At 43.5% G+C, this 17,980-nt stretch overlaps 1 protein-coding gene across 3 annotated transcripts in view; it reads left to right on the top strand.

Moving 5' to 3' along the window:
- Positions 1-17,980, top strand: part of LOC139561855 (regulator of G-protein signaling 12-like) — a 65,893-nt gene that overhangs the window by 21,919 nt on the left and 25,994 nt on the right. For all 3 annotated transcript variants that reach the window (XM_071379178.1, XM_071379177.1, XM_071379176.1), the window contains exon 4: positions 16,449-16,470. In XM_071379178.1, the coding sequence (XP_071235279.1) occupies positions 16,449-16,470 (22 nt within the window). The remainder of the gene's footprint in view (positions 1-16,448; positions 16,471-17,980) is intronic.

Raw genomic sequence — 17,980 nt, 5'->3', positions numbered from 1 at the left:
AAAACTGACCCAACATATCCCTCTATCTCTGACATAGCCATGCACAACTGACTCCAATCATACATTGCCATATTTTATTTTATAAAAACATAAAAACAATATGAATAATTTATTGATCTAACCCTTTCCCCTACCATCTACCCTTACCCTTATCCGGGTTCATATCCTCTACCACCCCCCACCCAAACCCCATCCCTTACCCTTATCCGGGTTCATATCCTCTACCACCCCCCACCCAAACCCCATCCCTTACCCTTATCCGGGTTCATATCCTCTACCACCCCCCACCCAAACCCCATCCCTTACCCTTATCCGGGTTCATATCCTCTATCACCCCCCACCCAAACCCCATCCCTTACCCTAACAAGGGTTCATATCCTACCCCCTCTCATAGTTACGTGCTTTTATCTTTTATCCTAATATAGTTTGTTTTAAATAAAATCATGTTGGGAAAGAACAATAGTTGAACATATAGTCAATAGTTTTCTCAACAGCACCTTTAAATCCATTTAGGCTGGGTGGATGCCTTGCTTTGACCACACCCTCCTTCCTTGCTCCTGGTCTGCCTTGCTTCTCCCACCCATCCATGTGTTTATATGGACAAAAAAGAGCAGATGCTCTGAGCTGTCCAATCAGGCCCAGTGTCTAGGGTCTCAGTATGTATTGAAGCAATCCCTCCCTCGGCATCTAGAAGAGTAGAGTTGTCCATACCTTTTCTTTCTATTTTAATAAAGTTGTTTATCCCCTCCCCAACCCAAAAGCCTTCCCCTAAACCGGGTCTGTATCCCGTCCTCATCCCCAACCCTTCCCCTAAACCTTTCCTCTAAATTGGGTTCGTATCCTATCCTATATATCTTTATTTCTGTGAACTACAATGCCCCCCACCCTTGTCCCTTGTTGCCCAACCCAAAACCTCACCCGGAAACCGAGAAGAGTGATAGAAGAGGGGATGAATCCCTTAGCTGTCAAGTACCAAGGTTTGTTGTCGAGATTTATTGAATTACTTTGCAACAGTCAGCGCGCTGTTGTTCCATCTATCTGTCTGTGTTGGACAACCTCCTATCAGGGATTCAGGAAGGCTCTGGGAATGAAGCAGTGTGATCCAGCTCTAAGGCCATCTACGCTATTTTTACCTTCCTTGCTTCCTTTTACTATTAACACTTTCCTTCATACTGATTTGTTTGCAGTACATCCCTTGCCAAGCGTGTGGAAGTTACTTAATGAAGGAAAACCGTGGAACTAGAACTCTGTTTATCATCAAAGGAAACAGTTTAGACATGTCCGAGAGAGAAACTGGTACACTTTTATTCTTATAAAATACAAAATTTACCTCACACCTGTGACTGTATTGCATGGGCATGTTCCCGCACAACCCTGACATTGGGTAAGAGGGGGTGTCATGTTTGAAGTAGTGTGGGAAAAGAGAATGTGGTTGTTCAACGATGCAGGGAATTACTGCGTTTGTTGGTATCTTTGGCCTTGTGTTGGCAGAGAACGTCGAGAAACGGTGCCAAGGTTCTGTCTCCTTAACACCATGGATGTAATTAACATAGATTGTTGTTAGACCAGTTTCTCTCCGATGCTATTGTGAGAGCCCTGCACTAACATTCCTTCTCAGGAGATATTTCAAAAACCTGTCAACCCATATCAATGGACTGAAATATAGTATGTAGGGTATATAATGTTTGCCTTTTAGCAGATGCTTTTATCTGAAGCGACTTACAGTACTGTATACATACTTTTTCAAACCGACGATCCTGTTGTTACAAGCACCGTGCTCTATCAACTGTGCCACAAAACCATGGGCATTAAAATGGAGTTTGTCCCCCCACAGCCCACTCTTCTAGGAAAGCTTTCCACTAGATGTTGGAACATTGCTGCGGAGACTTGTTTCCATTCAGCCACAAGAGCATTAGTGAGGTCGGGCACTGATGTTGGGCGATTAAGCCTGACTCGCAGTGTTCAAATTCAATTTTGTGTTCAAATTCATCCCAAAGGTGTTCGATGTGGTTGAGGTCAGGGCTCTGTGCAGGCCAGTCAAGTTCTTCCACACCGATCTCGACAAACTATTTCTGTATGGACCTCGCTTTGTGCACAGGGGCATTGTCATGCTAAAACAGGAAAGGGCCTTCCCCAATCTGTATCCACAAAGTTGAAGTCATAGTATTGTATGGAATGTAATTGTATGCTGTAATGTTAAGATTTCCCTTCACTGGAACTAAGGGGCCAGCCCGAACCATGAAAAACAGACCCACACTATTATTCCTCCTCCACCAAACTTTACAGTTGGCACTATGCATTCGGACAGGTAGCGTTCTCCTGGCATCCGCCAAAACCAGATTCTTCAGTCGGGCTGCCAGAAGGTGAAGTGGGATTCTTCACTCCAGAGAACACATTTCCACTGCTCTAGCGTCCAATGGCGACGAGCTTTACACCACTGCAGCCAACGCTTGGCATTGCACTTGGTGATCTTAGGCTTGTGTACGGCTGCTCAGCCATGGAAACCCATTTCATGAAGCTCCTGACAAACAGTTATTGTGCTGACGTTGCTTCCAGAGGCAGTTTGGAACTCGGTAGTGAGTGTTGCAACCGAGGAAAGGTGAATTTAACATGCTACACGCTTGCTGTTGATGAAAGCAGCAACACCTGTGGTTTGTGCTGTAACGTGCAGCACATGGAATGTGGTCATGGTGTTTCTAGAGGTGGATGTTGCCCCTAAAATGGGATCAGCTTACTCTCCCCATTCCCCATAGGAGGTTAAGCGAAAAGGCAGAACACATTGCAAGGATAGGTGGGTGGATAAAGGATGCATATAAATATGAATGCTTGGATTACTTAGCACCAGTATGTTCGATTTCTTTCTTAGCATTTTTTTTTTACAGCGGGCCAAACTCTCTAGAAGGAAGATGGGTGGGTGGTTCAAAGGATGGATAGATCTGCATGTGGATGGAAAAAGCAGTGGTGGAAAAAGTACCCAATGTTCATACGAGTAAAAGTAAAGATACCTTAGTAGAAAATTACTCAAGTAAAAGTGAGTCAACCAGTAAAATACTACTTGAGTAATAGTCTAAAAGTATTTGGTTTTAAATATACTTAAGTATCACAAGTAAATGTTATTGCAAAAATGTACTTAAGTATCGAAGTAAAAGTATAAATAATTTCAAATTGTTCATATTAAGCAAACCAGACAGCACAATTTTCATGTTTAAAAAAAATATGGATAGCCAGGGGAACACTCCAACACTCAGCCATAATTAACAAAGTTTTTGTGTTTAGTGAGTCTGCCAGATCAGAGGCAGTAGGATGACCATGGATGTTCTCTTGATACGTGTGTAAATTGGACCTTTTTCCAGTCCCGCTAATTCAAAACATAACAAGTACATTTGGGTGTCAGGGAAAATGTATGCAGTAAAAAGTACATTATTTTCTTTAGGAATGTAGTGAAGTAAATGTAACGATATGCGCTGAGAGTCGGGAAGCAAGTTCAGGGAGTGAGTGTTTTAATAAAATAAACAGACCATAATACAAAACAAGAACCTTGAACATACATACATGCATACATGCATACATGAAACAATGACATCTGGGGAAGGAACCAAAGGGGGTGACATGTATAGGGCAGGTAATCAAGGAAATTATGGAGTCCAGGTGAGTCTGACGACGCGCATGTGCGCGTAACGATGGTGACAGGTGTGCGCCATAACGAGCAGCCTGGTGACCTAGAGGCTGGAGAATGAGCACATGTGACAGTAAAAGTAAAAGTTGTCAAAAATAAATAGTGAAGTACAGATATCCACAAAAAATACTTAAGTAGTACTTTACACTACTAAATCTAATTTAGATTAGATGGGACCAGTTTATTGTAATATTTCCGTGTATTTTTATACAGCAATCCACATAACTCTCTCTAATCCACTCAGTCTCCGTTTCCCTTCAGAAACGTCTATTTTTGCCTCTCTGAGAGCTGCCCCGAACTTGTCCCCATGCCAAATACCGATGAGGATAAACTAGATGACTGCATCCCTTCGCCTTTCCCCTGAGGGGACCGACTTAACCGAAACTCCGGTCCCCCCTTGTCTTCTGACCAGTAGAACCAACCGTGCACTAGATCACAAGATCACAGAATTGAGAATTGAATATTACACTCAGGAAGTCAGGGAATGGGACTATCTCAATGTCAAGGCCCAGTCCTTCTCCATTCCTGTTACAGTGCATTCCTGTTACAGTGCATTTTCCACATTTTGTTACATTACAGCCTCATTCTAAAATTGATTAAATATAGTCTTCTTGGGTATGACGCTACAAGCTTGGCACACCTGTATTTTGTGAGTTTCTCCCATTCTTCTCTGCAGATCCTCTCAAGCTCTGTCAGTATAGATGGGGAGCGTCGCTGCACAGCTATTTTCAGGTCTCTCCAGAGATGTTCGATATTGATCTAGTCTGGGCTCTGTCTGGGCCACTCAAGGACATTCAGAGACTTGTCCTGAAGCTGCATTTCCTCCACAAGCTGCTCCACATCTTGGCTGTGTGCCTAGGGTCGTTGTCTTGTTGGAAGGTGAACCTTTGCCCCAGTATGAGGTCCTGAGAGCTCTGGAGCAGGTTTTCATCAAGGATCTCTCTGTACTTTAATCCGTTCTTCTTTGCCTCGATCCTGACTAGTCTCTCAGTCCGTTCCTCTGAAAACTATCCCCACAGCATGATGCTGCCAATACCATGCTTGACCATAGGGATGGTGCCAGGTTTCCTCCAGACGTGACGCTTGGCATTCATGCCAAAGAGTTCAATCTTGGTTTCATCACACCAGAGAACCTTGTTTCTTATGGTCTGTGAGTGTTTAGGTGCCTTTTGGCAAACTCCAAGTGCACTGTTATGTGCCTTTTACTGAGGAGTGGCTTTCATCTGGCCAGTCTACCATAAAGGCCTGATTGGTGGAGTGCTGCAGAGATGGTTGTACTTCTGGAAGGTTCTCCCATCTCCACAGAGGAGCTCTGTCAGTGACCATGAGGTTCTTGGTCACCTCCCTGACCAAGGCCCTACTCCCTCGATTGCTCAGTTTGGCCGGGCGGCCAGCTCTATGAAGAGTCTTGGTAGTTCCAAACTTCTTCCATTTAAGAATGATGGAGGCCACTTTGTTCTTGGGGACCTTCAATGCTGCAGACATTTTTGGTACCCTTCCCCAGATCTGTGCCTCGACACAAAATTGTCTCGGAACTCTACAGACAATTCCTTCGACCTCATGGTTTGGTTTTTGCTCTGACATGCGCTGTCAACTGTGGGACCTTATATAGACAGGTGTGTGCCTTTCCAAATCATGCCCAATCAATTGAATTTACCACAGGTCGACTGCAATCAAGTTGTAGAAACATCTCAGGGATGATCAATGGAAACAGGATGCACATGAGCTCAACTTTGAGTCTCATAGCAAAGGTTATGAATACTTATGTAAATAAGATATTTCTGTTTTTAATTTTTAATAAATTAACAAAACTGTTTTCGCTTTGTCATTATGGTGTATTGTGTGTAGATTGCTGAGTATTATTTTTTTTAAATCAATTTTAGATTAAGGCTGTAACGTAACAACATGTGGAACTGAATACTTTCCGAAGGATACAGTACCAGTCAAAAGTTTGGACTCACCTACTCATTCCAGGGTTTTTTACATTTTTTTAACCATGTTCTATATTGTAGAATAATAGTGAAGACATCAAAACTATGAAATAATACATATGGAATCATGCAGTAACCAAAAAAGTGCTAAACAAATCAAAATGTATTTTATATTTGAGATTCTTCAAAGTAGTCACCCTTTGCCTTGATGACAGCTTTGCACACTTGGCATTCTCTCAACCAGCTTCAGGAGGTAGTCACCTGGAAAGCATTTAAATTAACAGGTGTGCCTTGTTGAAAGTTTCTTCAAGTGCAGTCGCAAAAAACATCAAGCGCAATGATGAAACTGGCTCTCATGAGGACCGCCACAGGAAAGGAAGACCCAGAGTTACCTCTGCTGCAGAGGATAAATTCATTAGAGTTACCAGCCTCAAGGCCTCGCAAGTTGCGCAGTGGCTCTGTGCCACTAGAAATCCTGGTTCGAGTCCAGGCTCTGTCGCAGCTGCCCATGATCGGTAGACCCATGGGGCGGCGTACAATTGGCCCAGCGTCGTCCGGGTTAGGGGAGGGTTGTTCCTGTCCCATCGCGCAGAGACAGGAACTCCTGTGTTGGGCCGGGTGCAATGCACGCTGACACGGTCGCCAGGTGTATGGTGCCTCCTCTGACACATTGGTGCGGCTGGCTTCCGGGTTAAGCAGGCGTTGTGTCAAGAAGCAGTGCGGCTTGACCTGGTTGTGTTTCTGAGGACACATGGCTCTCGACCTTCGCCTCTCCCGAGTCCGTACAGGAGTTGCAGCGATAGGACAGGACTGTAACTACCCATAGGATACCACGAAATAGAAAAATGGGTAAAAAAATGTAATAATTGTAATATAAAAAATGAGTTACCAGCCTCAGAAATTGCAGCCCAAATAAATGCTTCACAGAGTTTAAGTAACAGACACATCTCAACATCAGGTCTTCAGAGGAGACTGCATAAATCAGATCTTCATGGTCGAATTGCTGCAAAGAAACCACTACTAAAGGACACCAATAAGGAGAAGAGAATTGCTTGGGCTAAGAAACAATGGATATTAGACCGGTGGAAATCTGTTGTTTGATCTGATGAATCCAAATATGAGGTTTTTGGTTTCAACCGCTGTGCCTTTGAGAGATGCAGAGTAGGTGAACGGATGATCTCTGCATGTGTAGTTCCCACCGTGGAGCATTGAGGAGGAGGTGTGATGGTGTGGGGGTGCTTTGCTGGTGAAACTGTCAGTGATTTATTTATAATTCAAGGCACACTTAAGCAGCATGGCTACCACAGCATTCTGCATCAATACGCCATCCCATCTGGTTTGCGCTTAGTGGGACTATCATTTGTTTTTCAACAGGACAATGACCCGACACACCTCCAGGCTGTGTAAGGGCTATTTGACCAAGAAGAAGAGTGATATAGTGCTGCAGCAGATGACCTGGCCTCCACAATCACCCGACCTCAACCCAATTGAGATGGTTTGGGATGAGTTGGACCGCAGAGTGAAGGAAATGCAGCCAACAAGTTCTCAGCATATGTGGGAACTCCTTCAAGATTGTTGGAAAAGCATTCCAGGTGAAGCTGGTTGAGAGAATGCCAAGAGTGTGCAAAGCTGTCATCAAGGCAAAGGGTGGCTACTTTGAAGAATCTCAAATATAAAAAATGTTTATCACTTTTGTGGTTACTATATGATTCCATTTGTGTTATTTCATAGTTTTGATGTCTTCATTATTATTCTAAATTGTAGAAATTAGTACAAATTAAGAAAAACCCTGGAATGAGTAGGTGTGTCCAAACTTTTGACTGGTACTGTGTGAAATATATATATATAATCAGTGTTAGCCAGGCCATACTAGGGCAGCAGTGATGGTGATGCCATGTTAGCAAGGAGTTACTGTGTTCGCATTCCTCTCGCTGGAGATGTTTACCTTACTCATTCCTGATGCCCCACTTCTCTCAGGGTCAGACACACCAAGCCCAGGCTACATAACAGTCAGAACTGAGTGTTTCCTCCTTGTTCTAGAGACCATATCAATTTAACCCCGCCTGACCCTTCGTAAATATACAGTCACCTTATTTTCTTCTGAGGCATGACATTCGCGCCATTAAGTAATTACTAGTGTCACTCTGAATGCAGATATGTCAGTGTGGTGGAACCATCAAAAATGGGTAACTTAATTTAGAATAGATTGGATAACATAGCTGGAATCTCAGACTTTCATAACAGGCCTACTGTACAGTGTGTGGTGTTCAACGTTAAGCTGCAAACATAATCTTTGGGGTAAATCAGTTGAGGAACATTGAGGAAGACTGAACTGGTCCATGCAAGACACATATTCAGACACAGGACACAGGTTACCTCACATCCTAGTTGACTATGATGAAGGAGACGCTCCCCTCCCATGAGCCTCGAGGGCGTGCAGAGTTAGAGTTAGCCACATAAGATGCTACCACACCCTCGTCCTGCTTTCTCCCCCCTTTCACTCCCACACAATTACAAAATGAATGGGTTTCCCAAACTGAAACTTGTAATTATCCCAGATTCCTCCCCCTTAGTCTCCACCAAAATAGTCCCACTACAGAGAGAGAAATCCTGAAGGGTTGCATGCAGTGTTTTGAAAATCTGGGGTCATCTTATTTGGGTGGTTTTGTTGTAGCGAGCCTTGTGATTTGTGGGCTTGGAGTTTTTCAGCGCATACGGAAAGTATTCATACCCCTTGACTTTTTCCACATTTTGTTACGTTACAGCCTTATATAGTTTTCCTCATCAATCTTCACACAATACCCCATTATGACAAAGCGAAAATACGTTTTTAGAAATGTTTGCAAATTTATTCAAAATAAAAAGCAGAGCAAAGGGAACAACTATTTCAGGTCTCAGAGCGAGTGACGTCACCGATTGAAATGCTATTAGCGCGCACCACCGCTAACTAGCCAGCCATTTCACATCGGTTACATTCACCTACCTTTTGACCTACTCCTTTTCCGCAGCAACCAGTGATCCGGGTCAACAGCATCAATGTAACAGTTTAATCCGTCCCCCCGCCGGGCTCGAACCAGGGACCCTCTGCACACACCGACAACAGTCACCCACGAAGCATCGTTACCCATTGCGCCACAAATGCCGCAGCCCTTGCAGAGCAAGGGGAACAACTACTTCAGGTCTCAGAGCGAGTGACGTCACCGATTGAAACGCTATTAGCGCGCACCACCGCTAACTAGCTAGCCATTTCACATCGGTTACACATGTCAAAGAAAAGACCAAGCCATGAGTTCGAAGGAATTGTCCGTAGAGCTCCTGATTGTGTCGAGGCACAGATCTGGGGAAGGGTACCAAAATACCAAAACAATTCTGCAGCATTGAAGGTCCCCAAGAACACAGTGGCATTCTTAAATGGAACCACCAAGACTCTTCCTAGAGCTGGCCGACTGGCCAAACTGAGCAATCGGGGGAGAAGTGCCTTGGTCAGGGAGGTGACCAAGAACCGGATGGTCACTCAGACGGCGCTCCAGAGTTCCTCTGTGGAGATGAGAGAATCCTCCAGAAGGACAACCACCTCAGCAGCACTCCACCAATCAGGCCTCTATGGTAGAGTGGCCAGACGGACGCCACTCCTCAATAAAAGGAAGGTGACAGTGTGCTTGGAGTTTGCCAAAAGGCATGTAAAGGACTCTCTGACCATGAGAAACATTATTCTCTGGCTGATGAAACCAAGATTGAGCTCTTTGGCCAGAATACCAAGCGTCATGCCTGGAAGAAACCTGGCACCATCCCTATGGTGAAGTATGGTGGTGGCAGATCCATGCTGTGAGGATGTTTTTTAGCGGCAGGGACTGAGAGACTTGTCAGGATCGAGGGAAAGATGAACGGAGAAAAGTACAAAGAGATCCTTGATTGAAACCAGCTCCAGAGCCCGGACTTGAACCCGATCGAACATCTTTGGAGAGACCTAAAAATAGTTGTACAGCAACGCTCCCCATCCAACCTGACAGAGCTTGAGATGATCTGCAGAGAAGGATGGGAGAAACTCTCAAAATACAGGTGTACCAAGCTTGTAGCCTCATACACAAGAAGACTCAAGGCTGTATGATAATAAATATAAATGTGATATTTCAGTTTTTGCTTAGTCATTGTGACTAAGCAAAAACTTGTAGATTGATGAGGGAAAAAATTATCGAATCAATTTTAGAATATGGCTGTACCGTAACAAAATATGAAAAAAGTCAAGGGATCTGAATACTTTCCAAAGGCACTGTATATATACATACACACATACACGTCATCCACACACATCAGCTCAGGGGGACAATGGCTGCCGTTTACATGCAAATTTAGAAAGATCTTAAATGACAGTAAAAGGCCCTTCATGCATTCATCTTAAGATAGCTAGGTGAGACAACCACGTATCACAATTGTAAAAAGTCGGTGCTAGTAGGAAAAGACAATTGCAATTTTTCTTTATGTGCACTGCTCAAAGAAATAAAGGCAACACTTAAACAACACAATGTAACTCCAAGTCAATCACACTTCTGTGAAATCAAACTGTCCACTTAGGAAGCAACACTGATTGACAATAAATTTCACATGCTGTTGTGCAAATGGAATAGACAAAAGGTGGAAATTATAGGCAATTAGCAAGACACCCCCAATAAAGGAGTGGTTCTGCAGGTGGTGACCACAGACCACTTCTCAGTTCCTATGCTTCCTGGCTGATGTTTTGGTCACTTTTGAATGCTGGCGGTGCTTTCACTCTAGTGGTAGCATGAGACGGAGTCTACACCCCACACAAGTGGCTCAGGTAGTGCAGCTCATCCAGGATGGCACATCAATGCGAGCTGTGGCAAGAAGGTTTGCTGTGTCTGTCAGCGTAGTGTCCAGAGCATGGAGGCGCTACCAGGAGACAGGCCAGTACATCAGGGGACGCGGAGGAGGCCGTAGGAGGGCAACAACCCAGCAGCAGGACCGCTACCTTTGTGTTGTTTAAGTGTTCCCTTTATTTTTTTGAGCAGTGTATTTCTTTTAAAAGACGATACTCTTTGAAGAGGTGTTGTTTTAGAAATTTTTCAGAAGATGGGCAGGGACTCTGCTGTCCTAGCATCGGGAAAGCTGGTTCCACCATTGTGGTGCCAGTCATCTAACCATCGTTCATGAGCTCATCATCACATCTGAGCTGATGATACACAGTGTGTATCAGACCTACAGTGGCTTTGTCGCGCCAATAACATTTTTGGACACAAGTCATAATCTCTAAAGAACACAACACAAGGCTGTCTCTCTGTCTGGGGGTTTCTTCAGTTGGTCGCATATCGCCAGAGGAGTCTCTCTTCTCTCTCTTCTCCTCACTCGGTTGTGGAGGAAATGTCTCTTCCATCTTATCAGTCGCTGCGTCCTTGCCCTCCCTCCCTCAAAAGGAAGTGGCTTCCAAGGCTTTCTCTTGTAATTATTTTCGGAGGCATAGTTTGTTGTCTGCCATAAGATAGCAGGCAGAGATTAGTTGTCTTCTTCAATTTGAAATTGATTTGTTTAGAACTCGACCAGTGCTGCCTGGGTCTCGTTGACATCGGAGTGTTCGTTTTTTGCATAGGAATACAGGGAGGATATAGGGAGGAAAGGAAATATTTGAGTAATTGATTTGGCTCTGGTTGTGGGGAATGTTGGCTCAGTGTCATTAAGTACACTTTTGGAGTCTCATCATAAAATGCCTTCAGTTTGATGATTAGAAGCCCTGGGACCCAAAAGACAATGGTTGGGACAGACTAAGGCATTTTGGGAAATGTCAGTAATCAATTGTGCCAATTTTCTGCAAGGCTTTCTTCTTACAGCCAGGTAATTCAGCAAGGTAGAATGGTAAGCATGACAGTTGGATGAGGAGCAGATCTAAAGAGATGCTTTAAGTGAAACCAAAACATATTGATTGGTTACTGCTTGTTTGTGTTGTGTGAAGTTGTACACATTCTCAGAGCTAAATTGAGATGAACTCACCAACCCTGAACTGTCCACCCCAAGATGTGAAAGAGTCAAGAGGTCAGGAGGGCTGTTTTTATTCTGATTATTCATTAGGGTCTGACTAATTTGGTCTATTTTCACCAGATTCTAATTACAGCTTGTCAGATGTTATTTATTATTATACACACCCTCTCTCTCTTCCCCCTTCTCTCGCTCTCACTCTTTTGAAACAGTCCCTGACTGATAAACATGAATAGACTCGCAGGAAGAGTAGCTGCTGCATCAGAAGCAGCTAAGGGGGATCCTAATATAATCATAAAATGCGTAGACCATAATAGATCATGTTTGAATGCACTAGGACAGGAAAAAAATCCACCCTAAAATCTTGCATGTTAAGACGTACTGCATGTGAAAGCACGATTACACTGCACTTTCAGGTCATGAGGCAACGAGTGTTTAGAGAGGAATTAAATGCAATCAGGCTTGTCCATTAGCTATGGGAAAACCTCAGAATGGGCCACCCATGTTAAGGAAAATAGAGTGGGTCCAAAGCAATCTGCAGGCAGATCCCAGAGATTGCCAAAAAGCAGCAGAAATGCGACTCAGTCCGACTCCAATGCCAAAGGTTTGGAAACGTATTTTCCTTCTCTTTTGTGCTAGTAGAACCAGTCAAATAGTTGACATGATTCTTTTCATGAAATCATACGTTGTTTTCTTGGTTATAGCAATTGTCCATTGATTTTGTAGTTGATAGTTATGGTGGAACAAATTATAGCTGACTGGTGCAACCTGATGAGGATAAAAAAACTGGAGCAGAAATGTAAGGATGTTAATAAATACTAAATCTGATTGAACATTAATCTGGTTTCAATTTAGCAGTGACTCCAGCCTTCTCGAAGCAATGAATATAGAATACTGTGTCTGGAAACAAGGGGGGGGGGGGGGGGGGTTATTTCATCTGAAAGTCTAACGCCCTATGGTGGCAGCGGCTGTACTGTATTGCTCGTGTGGATTGCCACGGTAACAAAAAGCACAGGAGTATAGGGGAACAGAGCTTCCCCTGTCTGATACCTCGTCAAATTTCCCCGGCTCGCTCTGACTTGTACAGACATGGTGGCAGCGTTTGGGTGGGGAGTGTTCAGGTATGCGCTCAGACACACATCTGTCTGCCTGTTAGCATACACCAGACTCTGAGAATAATGAGTCTCAAAAAGAGACTCTCCTTCAAGAAAACCTGGTATTTCAACACTGTAAGTAAACTTCTGACAACTTTATAGGACAGTTTCACTCTTTTGTCTGGTGGTGGTGAAGGACTCAGCTGCTTTAGTCATTACTTTCCACAGTTATGATTTGAGAGAGAGGAACTGTGAAGGTTGTGAAGGCATTTCTCTCTCTGGCTCTACTGGTGTGATCGACAGAGTTCATCTCTCTTAACACGGTTCTAGGGACACGAGCATGCCTAAACAAGTCAAGAAGTGTGATGTGATTTGAATGTGTGGTGTTTAGGACAAAGCGTCATCAGTGTTGGAAATGTATGCATAGCTTGTGCCCACCATACTGTATGTTAATACTTACATTGGAAATTTTTTTCTCTCTCTCTTAACCTGATTGGGCTTGTACGTTGTCGCACCTGATATGTTCTTTACATCCCCCATTGTCTTTGTCATGCTTCATTGAATTGCACTATCCGATATTGCCTACATTACTTTTGAGAAATCCCTGTATAATCTGTGCCCCCTGGAGCTCTCTACCAGCACCTAGGCTATATGAAAACCTCATAACTTCAGTAAATTACACTTTAGCAGTGTCTTTTCCAAATAGTGGATTAGGACCCGCTGGCGATGGATCACTAAAACCTGGATTGTAGCTAGAAACATAGCTTTGTCTATTTTGTAAGACCTTTGTTGGCTACTAATGATATTCTGCTCAAGGCCTGTCCTGCCTAGTGCCACCCATGGATAGAGCTTGTCTGCGGGGTGTCACTGGAGGTGTGAACAGAGGAAGAGAGCAGAGCAGTTGAGACAACAGAAGTGGCCAGCCATCACTTGATCTCTTCACAGGGCTGTATTGCTGTGGAAGCAATAACGAGCTGGAAAACACACCGAGGTGTATGTGTGGTCTCATTAACCCCTGTAGGCTGCTACACACTCACACACACTCCGTTTCATTAATCAACAGAGCTGTAACAACTTTAATAGGTGTGGCGACAACTTTAGCCTTCATGATGTTAAAGGCAACCTGACATGACTTGTGACGTGACCTGATGTTTTCATTCATCAGAAATACTTCTCATATGACGCATAGTAATTTAGAAGGGCAGGTATTAGGTTGGCTAACATCCGCAGTGTGTCATGATGCGATTTACTGTGACATGCTCTCCTATGAGTCGCCATGAATGAAAGATTGGTTGGGAAGGGAGTTCATGAGTTGACATCTCAACTCTTTGAACACCAATCTCAAACTACTACTAGGTCTGTACAGGCTACGACTCTAGTGACTCCCCTGTATAATTTCATGGTTTCAGTAGGGACTTTTTACGAGCTCAAACATGCCAAGACGTATGTCATAGATGATGGCGGTCTAGTTTAGAATGAAACATGGTTTCTGGAGACTACTGTGTATTTAGGATGGTGGTTTAGGTGCTAGAGCTGCTGCTACTACTGAAGCAACAGTCGTTTTGAGCGGGTGCTCTCTACATTTTCTTCCTCTATTTTCTATTGACCTCTTCATCTTCTCTCTCTTTGACTCCTGACTATATGTGGCCTAGCCACCGCAGTAGAGGCCCAGGCTGTATGTGTCACGTCTACCCCCGCTCTCCCCCCCCCTGGCGCTTGAGGGCGCCAAGCTGCCCTGCATCACGCACTCCTGCCATCTATTACACACACCTGCCTTCCCTCATCACGCGCATCAGCGATATTGGACTCACCTGGACTCATTCATCACCTGTTTATTTCCTCCCCTATATTTGTCAGTTCCCTTGCTCTGTTCCCTGATTGTTCTTTGTCTGTATTACTCGTTTGCTGACGCTGTTCCTGTCTCCTTCCATGTCCGTTCTATATTAAATGTTTGACTCCCCGTACCTGCTTCGTCTCTCCAGTGTCATTCCATGTGACAGTATGGGACAGTATGGGTTTGGTTCAGCAGCCTTGTGTTTGTTGAGTGAAGACTAGATGTTGTGGTTCTTGGGACTACACTCTCTTCACCTCTGTGAGAGGGGGAAAATGCTGATGCGACATTTACATGTGGTCACCATCACTCCCATAATGGAATGGACCACAATGGGTGCACATGACCGTGATCCTTACCCTAACATGGTCAAACAACATTAGCCAGCAACTGACTGACTGGTAATGGGCAGGTACAAAATATGTCTGGTCATATTCCTCAAGTCATTGATCAATGTTATTTTAGATGCATAAATGACTTCTCCCAGCTGTGACCAATAGTAGATCCACAAGGAAAGGATATCTTATTATGCACTCCTTTAACTTAAAACATTGCTAATTAGGCCTATGCATAGAAATATTTTTAAGTAATTTCAAATCAAATATCATTGGGCTGGCAGGGTAGCCTAGTGGTTAGAGTGTTGGACTAGTAACCAGAAGGTTGCAAGTTCAAATCCCCTAGCTGACAAGGTACAAATCTGTTGTTCTGAACAGGCAGTTAACCCACTAGGCAGTCATTGAAAATAAGAATTTGTTCTTAACTGACTTGCCTAGTAAAATAATAAAATAAAATGTGTCACATACACATGGTTTGCAGATGTTATTGTGAGTTTATCGAAATGCTTATGTTATGTTGATGACGACTTTCAAATCTCTTCAATTTCAACTTTCAAGTCTCTAGATCTGATTTATATTCCACAATATTGTTGAAATCCATTGAAATCCAAAATCAGGGCTTGAATTATCTCCAGCCTTGCTGGAAGTGCTCTGTCTAGACATATATCCCAGCACATTCGCAATTTGAAGTGGCTTCTCGAATGCTCGTCGGGCATCAGACTCTCTTTCTTAATGAATCCTCCAACATACTGATTTAAAGAGTGCTCTTGGAAAGAATGATGCTCCATTCATTTCCTTTGCGGCATGTGAAAATATTGTAATTTTTTTGGCTCTAAATCTTTATTTTCTATCTAAACTGATGTTAACAGGTATGTCTGGCTTTCTGACATTCTTCTTCCGGCAATGTCTTCTAATTCTGTTTGCCATGTGAATATATAAAAGCAAGTCAGGGATTGGTTGTGTGAGAGCATCACGCTAATAAATATGCCAGTGAAATACCAACACTTTGGTGAAATGCAATTGTTGAGTCTTTCCAAAGAAGCTTGTTGGAATGACTCTTCACTCTGTGACCTATAGCCTTGTATAGACTTTTATAGCCCACCCAGCCCCTGAATTAGCATGAGAAAAGTGGCCCATTACTGCAAGCAACAGCCTCTTAAGTGGCTCCTCATAATGACTTCTGATCTGACCACGACACCAGCGAGAGGGATTGTGCTACTTCTTAGTCTTTGTGTCTGTGTGTGTGAAAGAGAGTGTGTGTGTTTGTCTGTGTGTGTTTCTCGTTATTTGTCTGAGTATGTTCTTGTGTGTTCAAGACGTGTGAGTCGTAGATGGTGAATGTGTGTGGTGAGGGGAGGGCCATGATCTTGAGGTGTGACCAGCTGTGTGTGCAGAGGCCCTTGGTCCACCCACATCCCTACATTAATGGCCCCTGATTAGAGAACAGGGGCCCTCCCCTTGCAGTAACACACACACTCACACTGGTGGGATGTCTGGAGAGACACTGTTTCTCAGGCTCCAGTTGTTAATTGCCTCAGAGCAGGAGGAGGACATGAGGGCAGCTTCTCACTCATGTCTCTCTTTGTTCTCTTTCAGTCGACTGCTTCCTCAGATGCTGGTGAGTACGTTTATCTTTTCTTTTCATTACACCCATTCTGACATTTAGCTACTTTATCCGGGATATCAAAACACAGCAAAGAGATTTGTTGCATGCAGCTGTATGTACTAGCTGTAACTAACTGACAAAATTAGTTTTAAGTTCAGTTCAACTAAGAGTTCCTAAACAAGCCCCGGACCAATTAGGGCATTTTGTCCCGCCATACACACGTACAAAAAAGGGTTCCAAGAAGGGTTCTGCGGCTCTTAGTTCCAGGTAGAACTCTTTTGGGTTCCATGTGGAAAGGGTTCTACATGGAACCCAAAAGGGTTCTACCTGGAACTAAGAGTGGTTATCCTATGGGGACAGCCAAAGAACCGATTTTGGTTCTAGATAGCACCTTTTTTCTAAGAGTGTAGACCCTTTTGTAGAACAATAATGGTCACTTTTGTGTGCATTTGTTTAGAATGTGACTTTCTATGTTTCCAGTTTCTTTTTTATTACACTTTCCACCACACGCAATTCGGAAGTTATTGAATAGAACAGGCACACAGAATATGATGTCAACCTATTTATTTACGACTTTAACAAGAGGCGCTTGTGCAGGGGTTTTAGGGTTTGGCCTTTGGTGTTTGCTGTCTGTTCCCCATTTCACAGACGTTTAATAATGTTTGCTGAACGCCACGGTCAATGGAGCTTCGGCGTTGCCGCTGCTTACCGCATTTTCTGAGGTTTTGGTTCAGACACCCTATGCTATTTACCCTGTGTTACTCATTAACAAAGTAACACAGGCCCCATATTTTCTCTCTGCTGGCAAACACAATATTCCCAACACCCGAATCTAATACAGCTAACTCCAAACCAAATATCTTGTCAACTCCAAACCAAATATAATGTCACCGAGGTCAATTGGCAGAGTTGAAATAAAAATATAAACAAATGTCTGGGACAAATTGATTGCCGCGATAGAAAATGGAATACGACTCTTGCGTCTTTGAATGGGAGATGTAATGGTCTGTAAAATCAGCTTGTTTTATGCCTCTGTTGGCACATGTACTGATTCAGCTGGGTGAATTGGCTAACAAAGGCATGAGATGCTATAGTTAGACTGCATGCCTTGACATTACTCACAGCATTGTAAAGTAGTCAGTCACGAACAGTCATGATTTGGTGTCCACGGTGTCATGTAATATTTGCAATAGCATGAAGAAACTTTGCTTGATAAACCTCAATTGAAACTACATCTATTTGTAATTCCTCCTGTGCTTCTGCATGCTTATCAGTGATTAGATACCTTGGTGCTGGAGGCTTTGGATTAATCTTAGATCATTCTCAGTGTAGTGTTTTCAGGAAACTCCCAACAGAGGCTTTTCAAATTCCTCAATTTTGGTAACATGTCTTCCTTTTGTGTTTTTGCTATTGTGCTTTCTCTGATTGGTGGGACTTACAGCCATGAAATTGCCATCTGGTGCCATGATAGCAAGTACTAACTGTGAGTCCTTAGAGGTACTTGTTTAAATCGGCCTAGTTG

The sequence above is a fragment of the Salvelinus alpinus genome, chromosome 31, assembly GCF_045679555.1.
Source record: "Salvelinus alpinus chromosome 31, SLU_Salpinus.1, whole genome shotgun sequence".
NCBI classification, from domain to species: Eukaryota; Metazoa; Chordata; class Actinopteri; order Salmoniformes; family Salmonidae; genus Salvelinus; species Salvelinus alpinus.
Note: the sequence above shows the minus strand (reverse complement) of the source record. Positions and strands in the feature narration are given on the sequence as shown.